At 42.9% G+C, this 17,735-nt stretch overlaps 3 protein-coding genes across 3 annotated transcripts in view; 1 reads left to right on the top strand and 2 right to left on the bottom strand.

Moving 5' to 3' along the window:
- Positions 1-9,172, top strand: part of ablim1b (actin binding LIM protein 1b) — a 37,814-nt gene extending 28,642 nt beyond the window's left edge. The window contains exons 20-28 of the mRNA XM_067244108.1: positions 1,426-1,572; positions 2,386-2,471; positions 3,822-3,939; positions 4,273-4,337; positions 4,578-4,638; positions 4,739-4,746; positions 5,251-5,325; positions 5,936-6,016; positions 6,371-9,172. Of these exons, the coding sequence (XP_067100209.1) occupies positions 1,426-1,572; positions 2,386-2,471; positions 3,822-3,939; positions 4,273-4,337; positions 4,578-4,638; positions 4,739-4,746; positions 5,251-5,325; positions 5,936-6,016; positions 6,371-6,484 (755 nt within the window). The 3' untranslated portion in view covers positions 6,485-9,172. The remainder of the gene's footprint in view (positions 1-1,425; positions 1,573-2,385; positions 2,472-3,821; positions 3,940-4,272; positions 4,338-4,577; positions 4,639-4,738; positions 4,747-5,250; positions 5,326-5,935; positions 6,017-6,370) is intronic.
- A 133-nt stretch (positions 9,173-9,305) lies between these two features.
- gall (galanin-like) lies at positions 9,306-13,987 on the bottom strand. Its single transcript, XM_067244158.1, has 6 exons — positions 13,881-13,987; positions 13,135-13,215; positions 10,970-11,018; positions 10,524-10,610; positions 9,865-9,915; positions 9,306-9,751 (listed from the first exon to the last, which is right to left on the bottom strand). Exons 2-6 carry the CDS (start codon positions 13,213-13,215, stop codon positions 9,306-9,308), a joined length of 714 nt encoding a protein of 237 aa, XP_067100259.1. The 5' UTR covers positions 13,881-13,987.
- Positions 13,988-15,409: 1,422 nt separating this feature from the next.
- LOC136950961 (lymphocyte antigen 6D-like) lies at positions 15,410-16,785 on the bottom strand. Its single transcript, XM_067245496.1, has 3 exons — positions 16,737-16,785; positions 16,264-16,401; positions 15,410-15,821 (listed from the first exon to the last, which is right to left on the bottom strand). The coding sequence occupies exons 1-3, from the start codon at positions 16,783-16,785 to the stop codon at positions 15,724-15,726; spliced, it is 285 nt and encodes a 94-aa protein (XP_067101597.1). The 3' UTR covers positions 15,410-15,723.
- Positions 16,786-17,735: the final 950 nt, after the last annotated feature.

The raw sequence follows: 17,735 nt of genomic DNA, 5'->3' as shown, positions 1-17,735 counted from the left end.
GTTTACAATGGATGTATCGCAATGGCTGTAGCCCCGTTGCTGTAAGGTGCCTCGAATTTGCCCATTCTCATCTGATAACCCTGGTTTGCAGAGGTACACACTCATTCATTTCAATGAGGGGAAAGGCGGATATCGCACGCGCCATAACACCAACAGCAGAACGGTTATCCAAATAACAAAGAAGTGTACAGCACTCACGTTACAGCATGTGTATTCACACACATACTTTATTCTATATACCTTTCCATTAGCAACAGTAACTCAGCTGTTAGCTGCAGAGCTAATGTTACAGCCACATTCTAAGGGTAGCAAGCTAGGTAACCTTATACTGTAAAGCTACAAAATGATATAGCGTTAGTTAACTTACTTGTCCGAGGTTAGTAGCTGGACGAAGGACAGTTAGTACTGATCCAGAATTTAATTTCAGCAAGGCCAGTTTTGTATTATCTCAAGTTGAGGAAACAGTCGTGGCTGAAGTGTTTGGCGCAGACATACAAAACACATGCGCCTACAACAGAAGTTGTGTAGGCGCATTTCCAGAGAAAATAAAATGAAGACACTGGGTCTTCAGAGGCTCGGATGAAAGAACTGTAAAAAGATTTTTGTTTTCCTTTGTACATCCAAACGGAGCAAATGTAATGCTTCGTTCGTTTGCAAGCCATGATGTCTCTTGAGGATAAAAACACTTGCACGGTCGTAGCTCAGTTTCTTATGGGCGGGCCAGATTCTCTGGGCAGGCAAAGCAGAGAGAGGGGAGGTAACCTTCTTCCTTGTGACATCACAAAGAGGAGATTTTCAAACAGAGCAATTGAGCTTTCATTTTCTCAAAGGCGGAGAAGAACACCCAGGGCTTGGTTTACACCTATCGAAAATTCTAGCCACTGGGGGACCAAAGGCAGGCTAGGGGAACTCATATTAATGTTAAATAACCTCCTAAAGTGAATTTTTCATGTCATGTCACCTTTAATGTAGCCTCATCTCCTCATGTAGCTAGTTCCACCTGCTTCCTGCCTCTCTTTTCTTCCTGTCTGACGCTGATCACATGGTTTTGACCCTAACCTATGAAAACACGGATGATTTGTGATATGCGAAGACAAATAATACTTTATCAAACGGATTCAAAGTTTCTTCAGTGACATAAAAGATTTATTATACCTGAGTTCATGTCATCTGGTCTGTTGTTGAGTGGTTTGCCGGTCTTAAGACAACAGTGAAATTCTTACAAATTTTACTGAAATTTAAGTTCCTCTGCTAATTAAAATCTGACAGAAAATTGTGACTATTTTTTTTATTTATAAACCGAACCAAAATAAAAATACCCCAAAATCAATCAGAGCTGTATCTGTTACCTGACTGGCAACCACCATGCTAATTCCACTGACGACCAATCACTGACGGACTAGTTCCCCCAATCACCCAATCCAGATTCAGCTGCCATGGTAGCTCAGAGCAAGTCCGCTGATGACATCATCAAATCTGCCAAGTTCCCCGCTGCCCGAACCCCCCGCCCAGACGAAACGCCAAAGATCGAGACTGACTACTGGCCCTGCCCTCCCTCGCTTGCTGCCCTAGGTAGGCTCCTCCCACTTCCTCCCCAGGACACGCCCCTGGCGACACACCAGGAAGTCTCTGCCTCACCAACACCCTCCAACACCCTCTGTAGCACTGAACCCCACATGCAGCAGTTATCTTGCTTTGTCTTGTTAGCTCTCAGACAGACTTTTTCTGTAGCGATGCAAGCTGATTGGCTCCACACCAGTGAGAGAAACCTTCACTAAATCTTTATTGAGCAAAGGCCAATTTCAAGGCTTGCTTATAAGGAACAATAACTCTGTAAAGATTTAAATCTCCATTTAACGTTTCAGCAAAATATTAATATAATAAATGTTAAGCCATTTATTCATGTATTTAAACTGTAGAACTATAAGCTAATAAGATCCACTGCTATACTGGCTCATTTCCAAATTAATAAATAGCATAAAATATGACATTGTGACTTCAAACAGAACACAGTTGTTTACCCTTCATATCATGCCTGTCAGGGGCTCCAAATGAGTTTGTTCACTGTGACACATGATCTGAAACATGCTGCTCTGGGAAGTCCACTAGCACAGTGTTCCTCTGATCATACCAACTCTCCTCCCACATGGGATGTATGATTCATTCTAGTTTGAATGGTTATCTAAGATTTAAACAATATCCAGGCCACAGATATGTGATCTCATTTTGAGCCCTGCTGGTTAAAATCATACTCCTTTGTGCTCCAATCAAATTAGTCAAAACGGGATCACGCTTTGGTAGCTATGATGATCGTGACCTAAACCAATGATCGATGCTCCTTACAGTCATATGACTGACCTTGTGTCGCTGCTTCCTGCTGGGCAGGGTCAGAGGGGCGGGGCCAGTTGCGGGACGAGGAAGACGAGGAGTATCAGAAAAGACGTCAGATGCAGGAGGAACATCTCAGCAAGGTGGGAACATGAATATCATCATAACTAAAACGACCTGCCAGGCAACATGAATATAAATGTAGCCGGTGTGAATCGGTGAAACTCACTCCTCAAGTATGTAGCAGGCCACCCGTGTCAACGAAGAGCTAGCTTTTCTTTGGCGTAGCTGGTCGTGGTCGCGCTTGGGAAGTCTGAGATGGCGTGTTTGATTCTCAGTGAAGGATGAACACGGTCCGGAAAACTCTGACAGAACTTGCAAGACCACGTCTGTTGCATACACAGATACAACGCACGAGGAGTACTAACAACCGCTACATAAACATAACATAAACATTTCATACATGTCCTGGTGTCAGGAACATGAGCTACTCCCACGTCCACCCATCCCACCTCCACCCATCCCACCTCCATCACTTCACCCACTTCAACTCGGGGCTCGAAATAAAAGTTTGAAAGGTTTGAAAGATTCAAGGTCATTTTGTTGTTCACATTTATTTTTCTAAAACCTTTTTTAAACCTTTAGAAACTTTTTTACTTACAGGCACACCATGAATTGTGTTAGCCCCACCATGAAACAAGCAAGACAAACGTATTCTATCGTGTATGTATTCACATTGAAATTCAGACATTTGAGCCCCACGACTGTGTGGATTACTTAAATAGTGTTGCAAATAACCTAGACCCATGTCAGGCTCAGATTGCTGAGTAGTTAGGGAGTTGGGCTATTAATAAGAAGGTTGTAAGTTCGATTCCCGGCAGTGCAAAATGACATTGTGTCCTTGGACAAGGCACTTCACCCTACTTGCCTCGGGGGAATGTTCCTTTACTTACTGTAAGTCGCTCTGGATAAGAGCGTCTGCTAAATGACTAAATGTAAGTGTAAATGTCAGAATGTCAAAATGGTAAATGGTAAATGGACTGCATTTATATAGCGCTTTTCTACCTTAGCGGCACTCAAAGCGCTTTACAATGTTTGCCTCTCATTCACCCATTCATACTCTCACTCACACATACCGACGGCAGCGAGCTACCATGTAAGGCGCCGGCCTGCCCATCGGGAGCAACTTGGGGTTCAGAGTCTTGCTCAAGGATACTTCAGCACATGACCTAGGAGGAGTCGGGGATCGAACCGCCAACCTTGCGATTAACAGACAACCCTCTCTACCCCCTGAGCCACAGCCGCCCCGCAAAAACACAAGAATTGACATTTTGGGACAGGTCAAGTTCAGTTTGGGATGGTTCATTTTGCACTTGGGGACGGTACTGGGACGGGAGGGAAACAGTTAGTTGTGAGCCCTGCCTCCACTTTTTTGTGAATATCCATAAATGTACACAACTATGGATCTGTTCTCTTCTCGTTTCTCTGCACAGATCCAGTCAGGCCTGGGGAAGCTGATTCTGAAAGAGGAGATGGAGAGAGAGAGGAACCGTGGTCGTCAGGGTCCGCCAGCCCAGTGCTCAGACCCCCAGCACACCAACAGCACCACCGGTAACCCTAACCCTCACCCTGACCCTTTCTCCCCAATGGGAGGCGTCTCAAACGGGAACAACTCACATCCACATCTGGAGCTTGGTGTTTGTCTGAGCGTATCTGAAACATGTAACGCTATGTTTTGTGGATTTTCTGAAAGCTCTCCACAACTTAGCCGACTTTCTTTAGGAGAAATAGTCGGAAAAGTCTTTGTGTTCCTCATGTGTTTCTCAGATCCCAGCTGTTCCTCATGTGTTCTTCATGTGTTTCCCATGTGTTCCTCATGTGTTCCTCATGTGTTCCTCATGTGTTCCTCATGTGTTCCTCATGTGTTCTTCATGTGTTTCTCAGATCCCAGCTCGCCCACCTGCAGAGCGTCCTCCTTGCCAGGCTACGGTCGCAACGGACTGCACCGGGTAAGCTCACTGCATTCCTATCACCCAACATACACCTCCCATAGACCACCTTAAACCACTATAGACTACCATAAATCACCTCTGACCACCTTAAACAAATCATAGAATTCCATAAACCACCATGAACCCTTGAGAGCTTCTGTGATTGATTGATTACTGAAAGTGCATGTCTCTGTAGCAGCACCCAGAAGGCATGTGCAGGTGGACTCTGATGTTACTAACCCTGGTGTTTCTGCACAGCCCCAGTCCTCTGAGTTCAGCCAGTACAACAGCTCTGGAGATGTCTCTGGAGACAGAAGAGGTAAACACACTGCACCCAGGATGTGGACACTATGTCTGCTGTGATGATCACAATTCTTCCCAGGTCTGTCTGACAGCCTCCTCCTACTTTTCTCTTCCAGACTTTAAGGTATGTGAGACACGTTCGGCTGCTGCCTGTACCTGCTCCTGTATGCACCTGAGGCTGCCTGTACCTGTGTGCCCCCCGTCCTAAGGTGTTATCGCCCCTTCGCCCTGCCCCGCCTGGCTCCTGTCTGTCTCAGGGTGTGCTGGGTGGAGCCCCCTCCACACCCCTGACTCTCAGCTCCAAGCCTTCACTAAAACTAGTAGCACTGTAGCCATCCGGTCAAGTTGAACCCCTGTTCAATCCAACCAGCGGCCATGACTGAAACTGAGAAATCTTTCTATGAACGGCAAGAAGCAACACATAATGAATTTGTGAAGTTCATTTCTACTTTATACGCGAGGACATCTAAACTACATTGACACAAACCAAGCTTTTCTGTTAGGATTGTTTCTTGCCGTTGACTAATAATATCTCAGGATGTCACCTGACTGGATTGAACAGGACTTCATTTTTTTAGCTTGTCATGAATTTTGATTTTCCCCATCACGTGTGTGCTCTGCTCTGTAGCTCATCCGTGATGGTCCGGGTCCACTAGCACGGATGGACAGAGGAGTGTCCATGCCTAATATGTTGGATCTAAAAGCAAGTATTATTTATATATTGTCACCTTTGGTTTACACTGCTTCCACCTCTGCCACTGTGCTTTTTAAGGTAATTTTCCTTCATTTATGAATAATTAATTTAATTAATTAATTTAAGAAATATATATAAGTATTTCTGCTAAGGGTTTTGCCCCTGCTTCGGTCGAATAGGAACCTGCTAGTTCTCACAGACACACACACACGATGCAGAGTAGTGTAAGACCTTCCCAGCCGTAGACTGTGCTGTTAACCCCCAGTCTGTACTGCATGAGCTGCACTGATGACCTTTCCTCTAAAGCTGTGATGTGAAAGGTCAAGCTTTATCACTGAAACCTGTCCTGTCAATCTGGGTCTGTATTCCAGACTCACCCAGCGACAAACGGATGGTGTGACGTCAGTGGCTTTGATCCAACAGCACGATTTAGTGTTGGGCTTGCCCCTCATGCTGCATGTTCCTCTCCTTCACCTATCGTCTGTGTCTGCACACACACACACACCGTACACTCCTCTTCACGTTAGTGTGTGTGTGTGTGTACATGCCCCTGTGGGTAGCATGTTTCCCGTGGTCCTGCATAGCCCCTCCTGTAACTGCTCCATCCCTCCCTGTAAAGGTGTACCCATACGAAATGCTCACTATCACCAACAGAGGGCGTGTGAGACTCCCCAGGGATATCGACAGGACCAGACTTGAGGTAAACCTTGTGAGTGTGTGTGTGTGGGGGGGGGGGGTTAGTTATGTGTGTGTTTGTGTGTGTGTGTGTGACATATAGCAACATAGTTTCTTTTGCAGTTTCACCTATTCTAGTTTGTTATTTGACATGTTTTATTTGAAGTTCATCCAACAACAGTTTCTAAGAATCTGCGGATGAATATGTAAACAGGATAGCAAAGAGTTGACAGAAGCAGTAAAGCAGTCACTGTAAGTTACTCTGGAGATTAATGCTTGCTGCTTTTTAAACAGCATTAAAAAACTGACATGCTCTCTGCTCTCCTGTGCTCCTCCCGGTTGTGTCCCGGTCTCCTACCCTCCTGGTACCGGCCATCAGCGCCACCTAGCTCCTGAGTTGTTCTTCGAGATCTTTGGGATGGAGATTCAGGAGTTCGACAGACTTCCTCTATGGAAGCGCAACGACATGAAGAAGAAAGCCAGACTGTTTTAGACACGGTCCCTGCATGTTTTAATTTATCAATCACTCCTTTTATGTACATACATGTAGATCTGTCTCTGGTTTGTTTGCTTTTGAGAGTTACAAACTATGAAGGAGTTTCCTCTTTTTGCCTCAACAAATGAGTCATAATTTTCCTCCTGACACCTGATGCTAGATTTTAGTTGTGTTTAACCTCATAATGACAGAGAGTAGAATGATGAGAAATGTAGAAATGTGTATGTATTTCTCAGAATAAGTAATCACCCCTTTGTATATTTATCTTTCACCTAAAAAGAAGTATTCCACCAATTTAAAAAAAATATATATCGCCTGTCCTGTTTGTCATCGCCCCTGACAACCTGACTGGTCGTCATCCAGTCTTTTTCATTGATTCCTCCTTTTCCAAACTATAATAATATATTTACTAACCTGAGATGTTTCTACTCAAATCTATTAAATTAGCAATTTCCTGTACATGTCAGTACACAGTAACGTTTCTGTAGGAAACAGATAATGTCACAGATGATGTCACAGGTCAGTTCCCCAGAACTTTGACTCCAGCTGCCTCAGGAGGAGCACAAGTTCACTAAACACAGAAAACAACACCTGCAGAAAACAACACCTGCAGAAAACAACACCTGCAGAAAACAACACCTGCAGAAAACAACACCTGCAGAAAACAACATCTGCAGAAAACAACATCTGCAGAAAACAACACCTGCAGAAAACAACACCTGCAGAAAACAACACCTGCAGAAAACAACACCTGCAGAAAACAATACCTGCAGCGTATAAAGGAAAACAACACAAGGATTTCCCAGTGTTGGATCTGTGGCAAAACAATAGGACCCCAATGCTACCAGCTGTCTGGAGAAACTGAATACAGTCAGGTTAGAATACAAACTAATCAGTATTGTAAATGTAGCGAAATATCCCTTTAAAGCACATGATGCAGTATGTCTGAGTAGCTAGACTGTGTCACAATCCATATAAGAGCTCTGTCCTGTTTGAGATATCTCAAAATGATGTGATAATCATTTTAAGATGTCAATTGAAAGTCATAGCATATTCTGCCCTACGCCTCAACTGAGACGTTGTGAGTTGCAGAAGCACTAACCCAGTGTTCCTGCTTGTGTGTTTAGAGTTCCTGTTCGAGCCGTGTGTATTCAGCATCAACCCAGTCAGAAACGCGTGTGTTGTAACCTACTGGAGCCGTTCAGGCGCCTCTAGGTAGCAAGGCTGTACATCCCGTCACTGTTAAGCTCAAATAGACTTTTTGTGCTGGAAGACATTTGTCTTGGACACATACAGTTTCTGCTGTCCAAATAACATTGTGTATACGCACGGTCAGAGGCTCCAGAACGAATCAAATTGGTGGGCATTTGTTTTCACAAGGGGGACACACATTTACAAAGCATGTATGAGAGTCAAAATAAGAGCAGACCTACATATTCTGCAGGAAAATGTAGCCATCTTGATATTTTATTTATAGCCAATGCCAGTATTAAAGGAATATATTGAAGAGGAGATGGGAATAATTGAGTCTGGACAACTTTTCTCTTTTGGCACACAAACTTGTGTGTTGTTGAATTCGCATTTTGCGCATAATTGCAAACTTCACTTAAGTTTTAAACCAAGCAGGCTAATAAGAAAGGTATTGTAATAAAGCATTATATAACAATTCATTATTTTCTTTATTATTTTTAAAACGTCATCATATCAACTCAGACAGAATTATGACACACTTATACTTTAACACAATTTTTTTTTGAGGGAGCACAGCATTCCATTTGGGCGGGCATTGCCCCCCCCCCCCCCCCCCCCCCCCCTGGAGCCGAGCCTGCGTAGATACATACGCTGATGATCACTTTGTCTTTGCTCAAATACATTTAGCCGTGAAAGCGAACTGATTGGCTCCGTGGTGTTAAACGTGTGATAAACGCAAATTAAATGAACGGATGTGTTGGGGGCGCAATTATATTTGAGCTATGCAAGTTGCCTCATCAAAATGTTCAGGCCGCTCAGTACTTTAGTTGTTAGGAGCCAATAACGATGTGTGTTAGGGTTGTGCTGTTGGGTGATATAATACCAGAATACTAATAACAGTTTTAGATTTGGATTTTTAAGTCCAGTTTGCAATGTTCAACCCGAACTTGACACCCCCTGATGCCATGTTCTTGCTGCGGGGTGTTTAAAGATTATATTACTGTACTATTATACAACAGATTTCCACAGAATGTTCCACTGATAAATTCCATCTGATTTCAATAAATGTAACAATTTAAATCTAATTGTTAAAATTCTACTTTGTATAGTGTTAACCATTTAGTTTAAATTTGAGATATTTAAATCGGTTCTGGTGGACATTTGTCATGTAGCCTAATATGTTATTTTTATTTTACTAAAAGAGCACCCTTATCTCCACTCCACAACTGAATATCTATAGTTTTATTTATTTCAAAATTGAAACATTTAAGTATGTATCATTCAGAAGTGGAGTTAAGGGTTTTACAAATCAAAAGGATTGGAAACAAGTCTACTGTGACTGATCTGTCTTGTCTTGTTGATTTGTAAGCTGGACAGAACCCCCCCCCCCCATATGGTACTTTTTTAATCTAAATTTTCTGGAGTTTCGATCCAACATGCAATACAGTACATCTATGTCTGCATATCACTTTGAATAAACCTACATTTGAGAAACATGTTTGCAGACTACTCTCTGGATCTTACAGTTTCTGGATTTCACATTCAGTACACAAGTTCTGGGCTGGTCATCATGTTTATTTAGGTTGTAAATGGCAGGAGGAGCATGAGCACAGAGAGGGGTTAAGCTCTACAGCCTGGACTCAAGGTGACCATGCCGATCCTGCAACGCTCCCATCTCAAGGTGACCATCCCCATCCTGCAACGCTCCCATCTCAAGGTGACCATCCCCATCCTGCAACGCTCCCATCTCAAGGTGACCATCCCCATCCTGCAACGCTCCCATCTCAAGGTGACCATCCCCATCCTGCAACGCTCCCATCTCAAGGTGACCATCCCCATCCTGCAACGCTCCCATCTCAAGGTGACCATCCCCATCCTGCAACGCTCCCATCTCAAGGTGACCATCCCCATCCTGCAACGCTCCCATCTCAAGGTGACCATCCCCATCCTGCAACGCTCCCATCTCAAGGTGACCATGCCGATCCTGCAACGCTCCCATCTCAAGGTGACCATGCCGATCCTGCAACGCTCCCATCTCAAGGTGACCATCCCCATACTGCAGTGCTCCCATCTCTAGGAACAAGTAAACATGATATCTTTACATCCAGAAATAAAACAAGAAATATAAATAATTGTATAAATCAAATAAAACACTACTCCAGCTATGTAAACTGGAAGAAGTGTACCTTTTAAACGCAGGTAGGCGATCACGTTGAGTAAATGCATAAAGTAGGAGCCTGAAACAGGACAACTCCATCAACAGGATGAAAGATACATAAATCCACGACATGTTGGTTTCGTCCAGTTTAACACTATTATGGTATCCAGTTAATGTGGATCAGATTTGAACCATGATCAGTATTTGTGAATTGAGAGTAGATTAAAGCAGTACAGTAGAGTCAAGTACTCATCAATGATGCAAACCTTTTGCCTTGCTCCATAGTAGTTTCATAGAATATATTTAGTTTGTTGTGCGTGGTAGCCAGGAAATGTAAAAAAAAAGGCACGCAATGACAAGAAATAATATTGATCATGCCACCAAATACAGATTAAAACTAAAATAACAAGCCTGGCTTGAAAATTTAAAAAGTACAAAGTAGCCTACGTAGCCTAGATTTGTGTAAAAAAAAGTGAAAGTAAAATGTCAGAAAAATTTATGGTGAAGTAAAATCTACTTAAGTAGCTTACAATATTGAAGTATTTGTACTTATCTATTTCCCATCTCTGATGACAACAATACTGTTTCATGTATCTAGCCCCTCTAACAGAACAATTGGCCCCAGCTTGGCCCCCCCAGTCGAAAAGATGTAGAGCCTCCAATGACCAGCGCGACCCAGAGACTCACCCAGGTCGTTGCTGTGGTGACGAGTCACCCTGTCCTCGCGTTTCCCCAGCAACGCTCCATGTCGCACAGTCAGCGTACTGTGTGTGTCTGCGGACGAGCGTTAAGCGTGAAATATTAAAACTGTATATTTATTGTTTGAATCATTGTCATTTTTACATAATTATATAGTAGCCCACATAAGTCCAAGTTATTTATTTAATGTACATATCGAAATGTCCTCCAGGATTAATAAAGTGAATTTAATTCAACTAAAAATGTAATCATAGGCCTATCTCTCTATAAATCGTTTAGCCTAAATACATATAATATAGGCCTACATACAATATATACAGTCAAATGAAAAGGTATACACTGCCAATATTTTACAAAAGTAAACAAAATGTCTTGACTATGACTGAGCCCAAATGAATGTGTGTAGAGTGTTTAGTTGATGATGTTGAGCTCACAAGGTCCCAGCAGATATCCAGCGCTGTTAAGGGTCCAGCCTCTCTTCTCCTGGGGACGGAACATCACACCTCACTGGGCTGTACAACCATAGACATATGTCTATGTGTACAACACTCACATCCTACATTTAATTCATTTAGCAGACACTTTATCCCGAGCCAAATACAAACAGTTCATGTTGAAAGTGCAGCGGTAAATCCAGGATCAGAAGGGCATAGTTGTGACAGTATTGTGTCGGCATGTTGATACCAGGACAGTTCTTAAAGATCCTGTAAAGTGGAATTGAAAACGAGTTTTAAGTTCACCACACCACAGAAGAATTTGTTATTAACTACCCATCCAAATTCGAATGAAAAAAAACACTGACAAGTATGTTAAATTAGTCTTTGAAATTGTGAGAAAATCAGCAGTCTTCTCTGCTTGAGACTTGGGGGGCGTGTCATCTTAAGGAACTGAAGCTCTGCCCCCTTGCTGGAAGGCGCCGCCTCTCTCAAGTATGGTTAGGGTTAGGGTTACTAACCCTACCTACAACCCAGATAATGGACGCTATGTCAAGCTGAACAAAACAGTATATAATTAGAATTTATTTGTTCAATAAGTGAAACATACAGATGCATATAAATGAAGCTTGTTCCCCTGAGTTGTAACACAGGAGTAAAAATGGACACCAGAGACGGCAGACAGTGAGCTCTCCAACTACTTCTAGCACATTAGCTACCATTTCACCAAAATACCATCATTCTACTAGCCTGGTCCTAACCAGACTCTCATACATTTCATTTGTACAGAGAGTCTGGGCTTGCTCCATTGACAAGAGTTAACTTCCTTGAAGGCGGGTACTCTGTTGAAGTTTAAAACTATTGGATCTGCCCAGAGCCACTCTGGATCTGCCATAACCAATCGCTAGCGTTCGCTTTAGCCAACTCCTTCACGACTAACGGAGCTAGCTGGAAAATCAAACGAACCCCGTGGGGATCAAAGATTGTTCTTGCTCCGGCTTTAACTTCTGGATATTCGGCAGCGTTGCCACAACGGACCGAATGGCTTCGCTCGCATCTTTCTCCGCCGCCATTAAGGAACTACAACACAAACTAGCGAACAACATCAACGTCATCGTTCTCAGCCACTCCCTCTGTTCGCTGATTGGACAGGTAGAAAGTTAACCGGAGACATCAGACTTACGTAGGCCTACCTCAAGCCCAAACGCAGTACAGAAGCAAAATCAAAATTGAGCGGAAGTACGTAGGAGGGCAGAGCCAGGCTATCATTCTACATCGAGTAGCCTAATATCAAGTTAGCGGTTTGCACTAACTCATTGCAGAGATACCTCTGGAAAAGTTATCTAGTATAATTATAACAAGCACACAGAACTGAGTGAACTGCTGGCGGCGGTGGATGGTCCAGGTGAGACCGGAAAAGGAACGGCTGGGAGGGCGATGCTCGGTACGGCTCCGCGCTGCAAGAGAAGCCGTGTGTCTTTGAACCTTGTCTGTCTCTGGTCCATGTTAAAACTATCCGCCGTGAAATGGTCACTGCATTTAGCAGACTCTCTTATCCACTGCAGAGGCGGCTGTTGGAGTTTATCCGAAGCTTTCCATCAGCGTGGCTCTTCACAAAATTAATCCACCTATTTTTCTTTTCCTCAGCTGAAGTTCTTGCATCCAGGGAAGATGCAGTTGCGGGTGGAGGGAGACATCCTGAAGCTAGCTAGCTAGCTTATGTAGGCTACAATAACAGTACAGCAGGAGGAGCCATTCAGTGATCTGACGTAGATCAGTCAAAGTGACGTAGATCGGTCATTTTTTGGCTCCGCCCATTAAAAACTGATCTGAAAACGGAAGAGAAATTGTTCTACGGTCTACTCCACATTTCAGTGCGACAAAGTTTTCGCGCTTTGCACATGCTTTCAGGAACTCATTTCATATGTATATAATGTACTGAGAAGCAAATCATGGAATTTGCTTTACAGGATCTTTAACAGCTTTTACTTTTTGGGACCAGTGATGCACAAGATTTTAAGCTTGTAGAACATATATATAATAATCAATCAAGTAATTATTTTATTTTTATATGCACTAGTTAGGCTGTTTCCCAGTTCTGATGTCAAGTGAAAAAACAAAAAAAATGTGTGCACAGTTTCGGATTTGACCGTCAACATTCTCACCATGTGGGTTATCCCTCGACACGCTGCCAGTTGCCCAGACAGTAAGATAGAGATACAGACAACAGCATAACTGCTTTGCATCTGCAAATGGAGAAACATGTGTTTGTGTATTATAAACAAAATATCCGCCGTTTCCATGAAGTGAGAAATACAAGATCCGTTTTAGATTTTGGATCTGGATCAAGATCTGGTTGTGTAACACTTCGTTGAGTCTGATTGGTTGGCCAGTCAGATTGGCTTCAGTGCTTGTTCATTGTGCCTTTGTGATAATAGACACTTCACTATATGCCTACTTAAAATTTCAGTTCGTTAATCTTTTTTGCATTCAATGCAAAGTGCAGTCCTCAGACAGAAAGTACAGTAAAAAAAAAATAGCATAGACCTATAGGTTTGAACATATTTGTACATTTACATTTAGCAGACGCTCTTATCCAGAGCGACTTACAGTAAGTACAGGGACATTCCCCCGAGGCAAGTAGGGTGAAGTGCCTTGCCTAAGGACACAACGTCAACCGACTGGCCGGGAATCGAACCAGCGACCTTCTGATTACTAGCCCGATTCTCTAACTGCTCAGCCACTTGACTCCATAGTACATAGTTGAAATATTAAACATAGTTGAAATTTGATATGCTGTGTATCTGAAATATTTGGCCAATTACATAAATCCCTATAAGTAAACTGTTAACTGACAAATCACATACAGTTCCTCAGCTATGTAAATAAGTGTGAAATCTTAATCCCATACCTTATTGCTGTTGTTTTCCCGCTATGATCAGAGCAAAACAAGCCACAGGATTTCTTCAATTGCGAGGCAGCAGGTTTGTTAAATACGTCTGTAGTTCAGGCGTGCAGTCTCCTCCGCTCGCGTCGCTGGACGCCGTGTTGGGCTCCCTCCTCCAGACGGCTGTTTAGCATCATGAAAGATAATTCCTGGTGATTAATGCTGTAATTACAGCGGTGTGGAGGGAAGCTCGGAGCCAGGTCAGCTGCAGCGGGAATGCAACAGGATATCATCTGAGGGGAGGTTGTGATGGGGGTCATTAATGATTACTGTTGATGATGATTATTGTTGTCAATTACCTTTAACAGCCGTAATCTTACATGTATACACATAGTAGATGCATCTACTATGGTAATCTTACCATACTATCTAGCTACATAACCATACTAACTAGCTACCTAACCTACAAACTAGCTACACTACCAAAATAACTAGCTCCACAGGCTATGGCTACATAACCTTACTTTTTTGTAACCTTACTTACTAGTAAACTAGCTATGTAACCTTACTAACTAGCTACAGTAAACTAGCTATGTAACCTTACTAGTTACATAGCTACAGTAAACTATGTTAGTAACCATACTAACAAGTCTAGCTTCATTGTGACAATTCTATCTTGGTTACACAAAGAGAGATAAAAAAAAAAAAAAAAACAGACTACATAACAAGTGTGTGGTAAGAGCTGATCTTTATTATTTTTTCTTTTTGAGAGCGCTCTCTTATTGTAGGCTATATGACGGTCCTGTTCATCAGAGTTGCATGCGTCTCAGGCTGCTGTAGGATGCTTTCCCAGGGCCTGTGACCCCCTCAGCGCAGGTAGGACCTTCTGTCCAAGCAGCCTTCTCATATTTATGCAGCAAAATAATCTTAACTATATTTCTGTTGCAGCCTCCTTTTCATTATCTAACCCAATCTATGCTATTAGCTTTAAGTGATCAATAATAAATCACAAATACTTCCTTCCATTTGTGCCCTCCTCAAAGTGACTGTGTGGGAAGGTGGGACCCGCCTCCACAGGTGAAGGGTCCACGTGAGATGTTTGCATCAAGCGAAGGAAGTCTTTGTGGGTTCAGGCTGTAGTGTAGAAGTGGACCAGTTCCCCTGTCCCTCTCCCCCCGGCCCCCCCTGTCCCTCTCCTCCCCCTCCTCCCTCCCAGATGAATTGGTCATGGTGGTCAGGTACAAATGGCTGAGAGGAGGTGGGTGAAATGATCCCGTAATTATATCTGAGCCATTAGATACATTAGAGGAGGAACGGTAATGGTTTCATATGTTTAGAGAGATCAGATTATAGACTAGATGGTATTAAACCAAGTTTGGGTTCACATGGGTTGTGTTTGAGCTGGCAGTGATAGTTTTGTATTGCAACATTCTCTATCTGATTCCATCACATCTGGTAACAGCTGTGTCTGAAAAGAACATTTTGAATACAAGTTTGTTCAGAATGTTCTGTGCTTCCGAGACAGTTGCAAAGGTCCAACTTCGAACTGAAAATGTTTCTGAACTGCTTTTATTGAAACTGTCTTGACTGACAATAATGTTGATTTTTTTTCCAGAACATTCATCATCGCCAGTCCCAACAATGCAGTAATATGATATATGTTGATTTTAATTAATTTTTAGTAACAAAATGTATGTATTTTTTATTTTAATTAAGTTCAGTAGCAAAGCATTAATCTGATTCTAATTTCAGTTCACTGAGGAATGCCAAGTCAAGTACAAATCCTTTCCAAACAACTACATGTGATCGTGTTCAAAGATAACAGCAGCCCAGGCGGGCAGCAGGCGGAGGTGGAGGAGGCGCCTGGCTAGTTACACAGATCCGTGGTGCAGCAGCTTCGCTCCACCTGGGGCGGGATGGCGCTGTTACACTCGCGCTCCGTCGCACATTTTAAAACCTCACCGTCTGGAAATAAAGAGAATCAACCCATTATCACTCAGGAGCAGGGAGAGGCATGGAGGAGCAGGGAGAGGCATGGAGGAGCAGGGAGAGGCATGGAGGAGCAGGGAGAGGCATGGAGGAGTAAGGAGAGGCATGGAGGAGTAAGGAGAGGCATGGAGGAGCAGGGAGAGGCATGGAGGAGCATGGAGAAGCATGGAGGAGCAGGGAGAGGCATGGAGGAGCAGGGAGAGGCATGGAGGAGCAGTGAACGAAAGTCATTTATCAAGTCTAGTGTAACAGTTTCAATCCACGTTACGTGTTACAACAAATAAAATACTGGTGAAAATACATAGTTTTAATATAGCAATTTTATGCATTTAGCATATTCTTTGATTCATTTATCGATTAATACCTTGATTGATTCATATATGTTATTAAACGGTTTAGGAAATAGGCGGTAGCTCACAAGCTGGCGCGTGCATCTTAATTTTGGCACAGTAAGTGAAAATCCCTCCACATTCCTCCTCCGTCACCTCTGACTTGGCACAGGACGGCTGGTCCGGGTGGATGCTGGTGCAGGTGTGACATCTCAGTGCCTGCGCAGCTGGAGCACAAATCTGTGATAAATCCAGTTCCCTAACGACCATACATGGACCCTGTTTCTTTAAAGATCATCCCTATGGTAACATCACTGACCACAGAACAGAACTACAATATTCTTCCATTGAGGTAAGTAATGCATCTGTAATATGTTAATACAAGGAATATATTGGATGAATCTGGACTCCGAACAGACTAAGCCTTGTAGTGTGTACTTTGGTTTAATGAGATATCAACTATGTTTCTTTAGACACAGAGACACAGTCGCGGCTATCTAGCCTGTGTAAAAAAAAAACACCTGTTAAGAATGTGTACATAAATTCAACATGATCATCTTACCAGAGAATGTTGCTATGAGCACAGTCAGGGTTAGTGTGAAAGAATTCATTGCTCTGAAAAAAATCACAGAAACATTCCTACCATTTATTTTCGAAAAGACCAATTGGTGTCACACAGAACACACAAGACAAGAAACGTACTTAAAATATAAACATTATGTCTGATCTACTCCTAAGAGATGAACTAATGAGAAACACAAATACAAGAACACTAAGATCAGGAGTTCCTACCTTGGTGTCACCTTTTCATCCAACAAGTAACAGGGACAAAAGGACAACTGTCATTTATAGTGAAATCACATCTCCCCCACCCCACCTCTCTCTCAACCTCACCAGTTATCTCACACGTATCACCTGTCCACTGTGCCCCAGGCAGGAGAGACGAGAACATGCCATGTCCCAGGTGAGCTTCTTAAGGTGGGTCAGAGTAAGAGGCCTTCAATAGTGGAATTATTTGTTCATAATTGTTTGACATACACCTCAAAGTTCTCTAGCATCATACTAGCTTATGTTACCTGCCTACTCGACACAGACATCAATTATAGACTCTGTAACAATGGTTTATATCTGCATTGACTTGTACAAGCATTCTTCCCTCAATTAAATTTGTCCTGAAAAATTGAACCAACCACCGCGCTTGTGGAGCTAGCAACCACAGCGCTAATATTTAACAATGAGATTTGAATTTAAGATGCATTAAATTAATCAAGTAGGAGATTTCTGATTTCAGTCATGAAACACTCAGCAATATTCCAGAAACCAGTGCAGGAAGTTAATATATTCTGTAATTTCCCAGAATAACACAGATGTAGGAGTACCTTAAACTAGCTGAAAAGTCAGTAATCTGATAGTTTGTGTACTGCAGTTTTGAGGTCTGCTATTGTCCGAGGACAATACAGAGAAACTGAAGCTTCCCTCCAGCTGTTCAGGAAGTGTCAGACCCGCCTGCAGGGAGATACTGATAATACCGTCCCAGTCAACAGATCCTTAGTGGGGGAAT

Source organism: Osmerus mordax, chromosome 10 (assembly GCF_038355195.1).
Source record: "Osmerus mordax isolate fOsmMor3 chromosome 10, fOsmMor3.pri, whole genome shotgun sequence".
NCBI lineage: Eukaryota > Metazoa > Chordata > Actinopteri > Osmeriformes > Osmeridae > Osmerus > Osmerus mordax.
The sequence above is the reverse complement of the archived record's forward strand: the minus strand, read 5'-3'. Positions and strand labels throughout refer to the sequence as shown.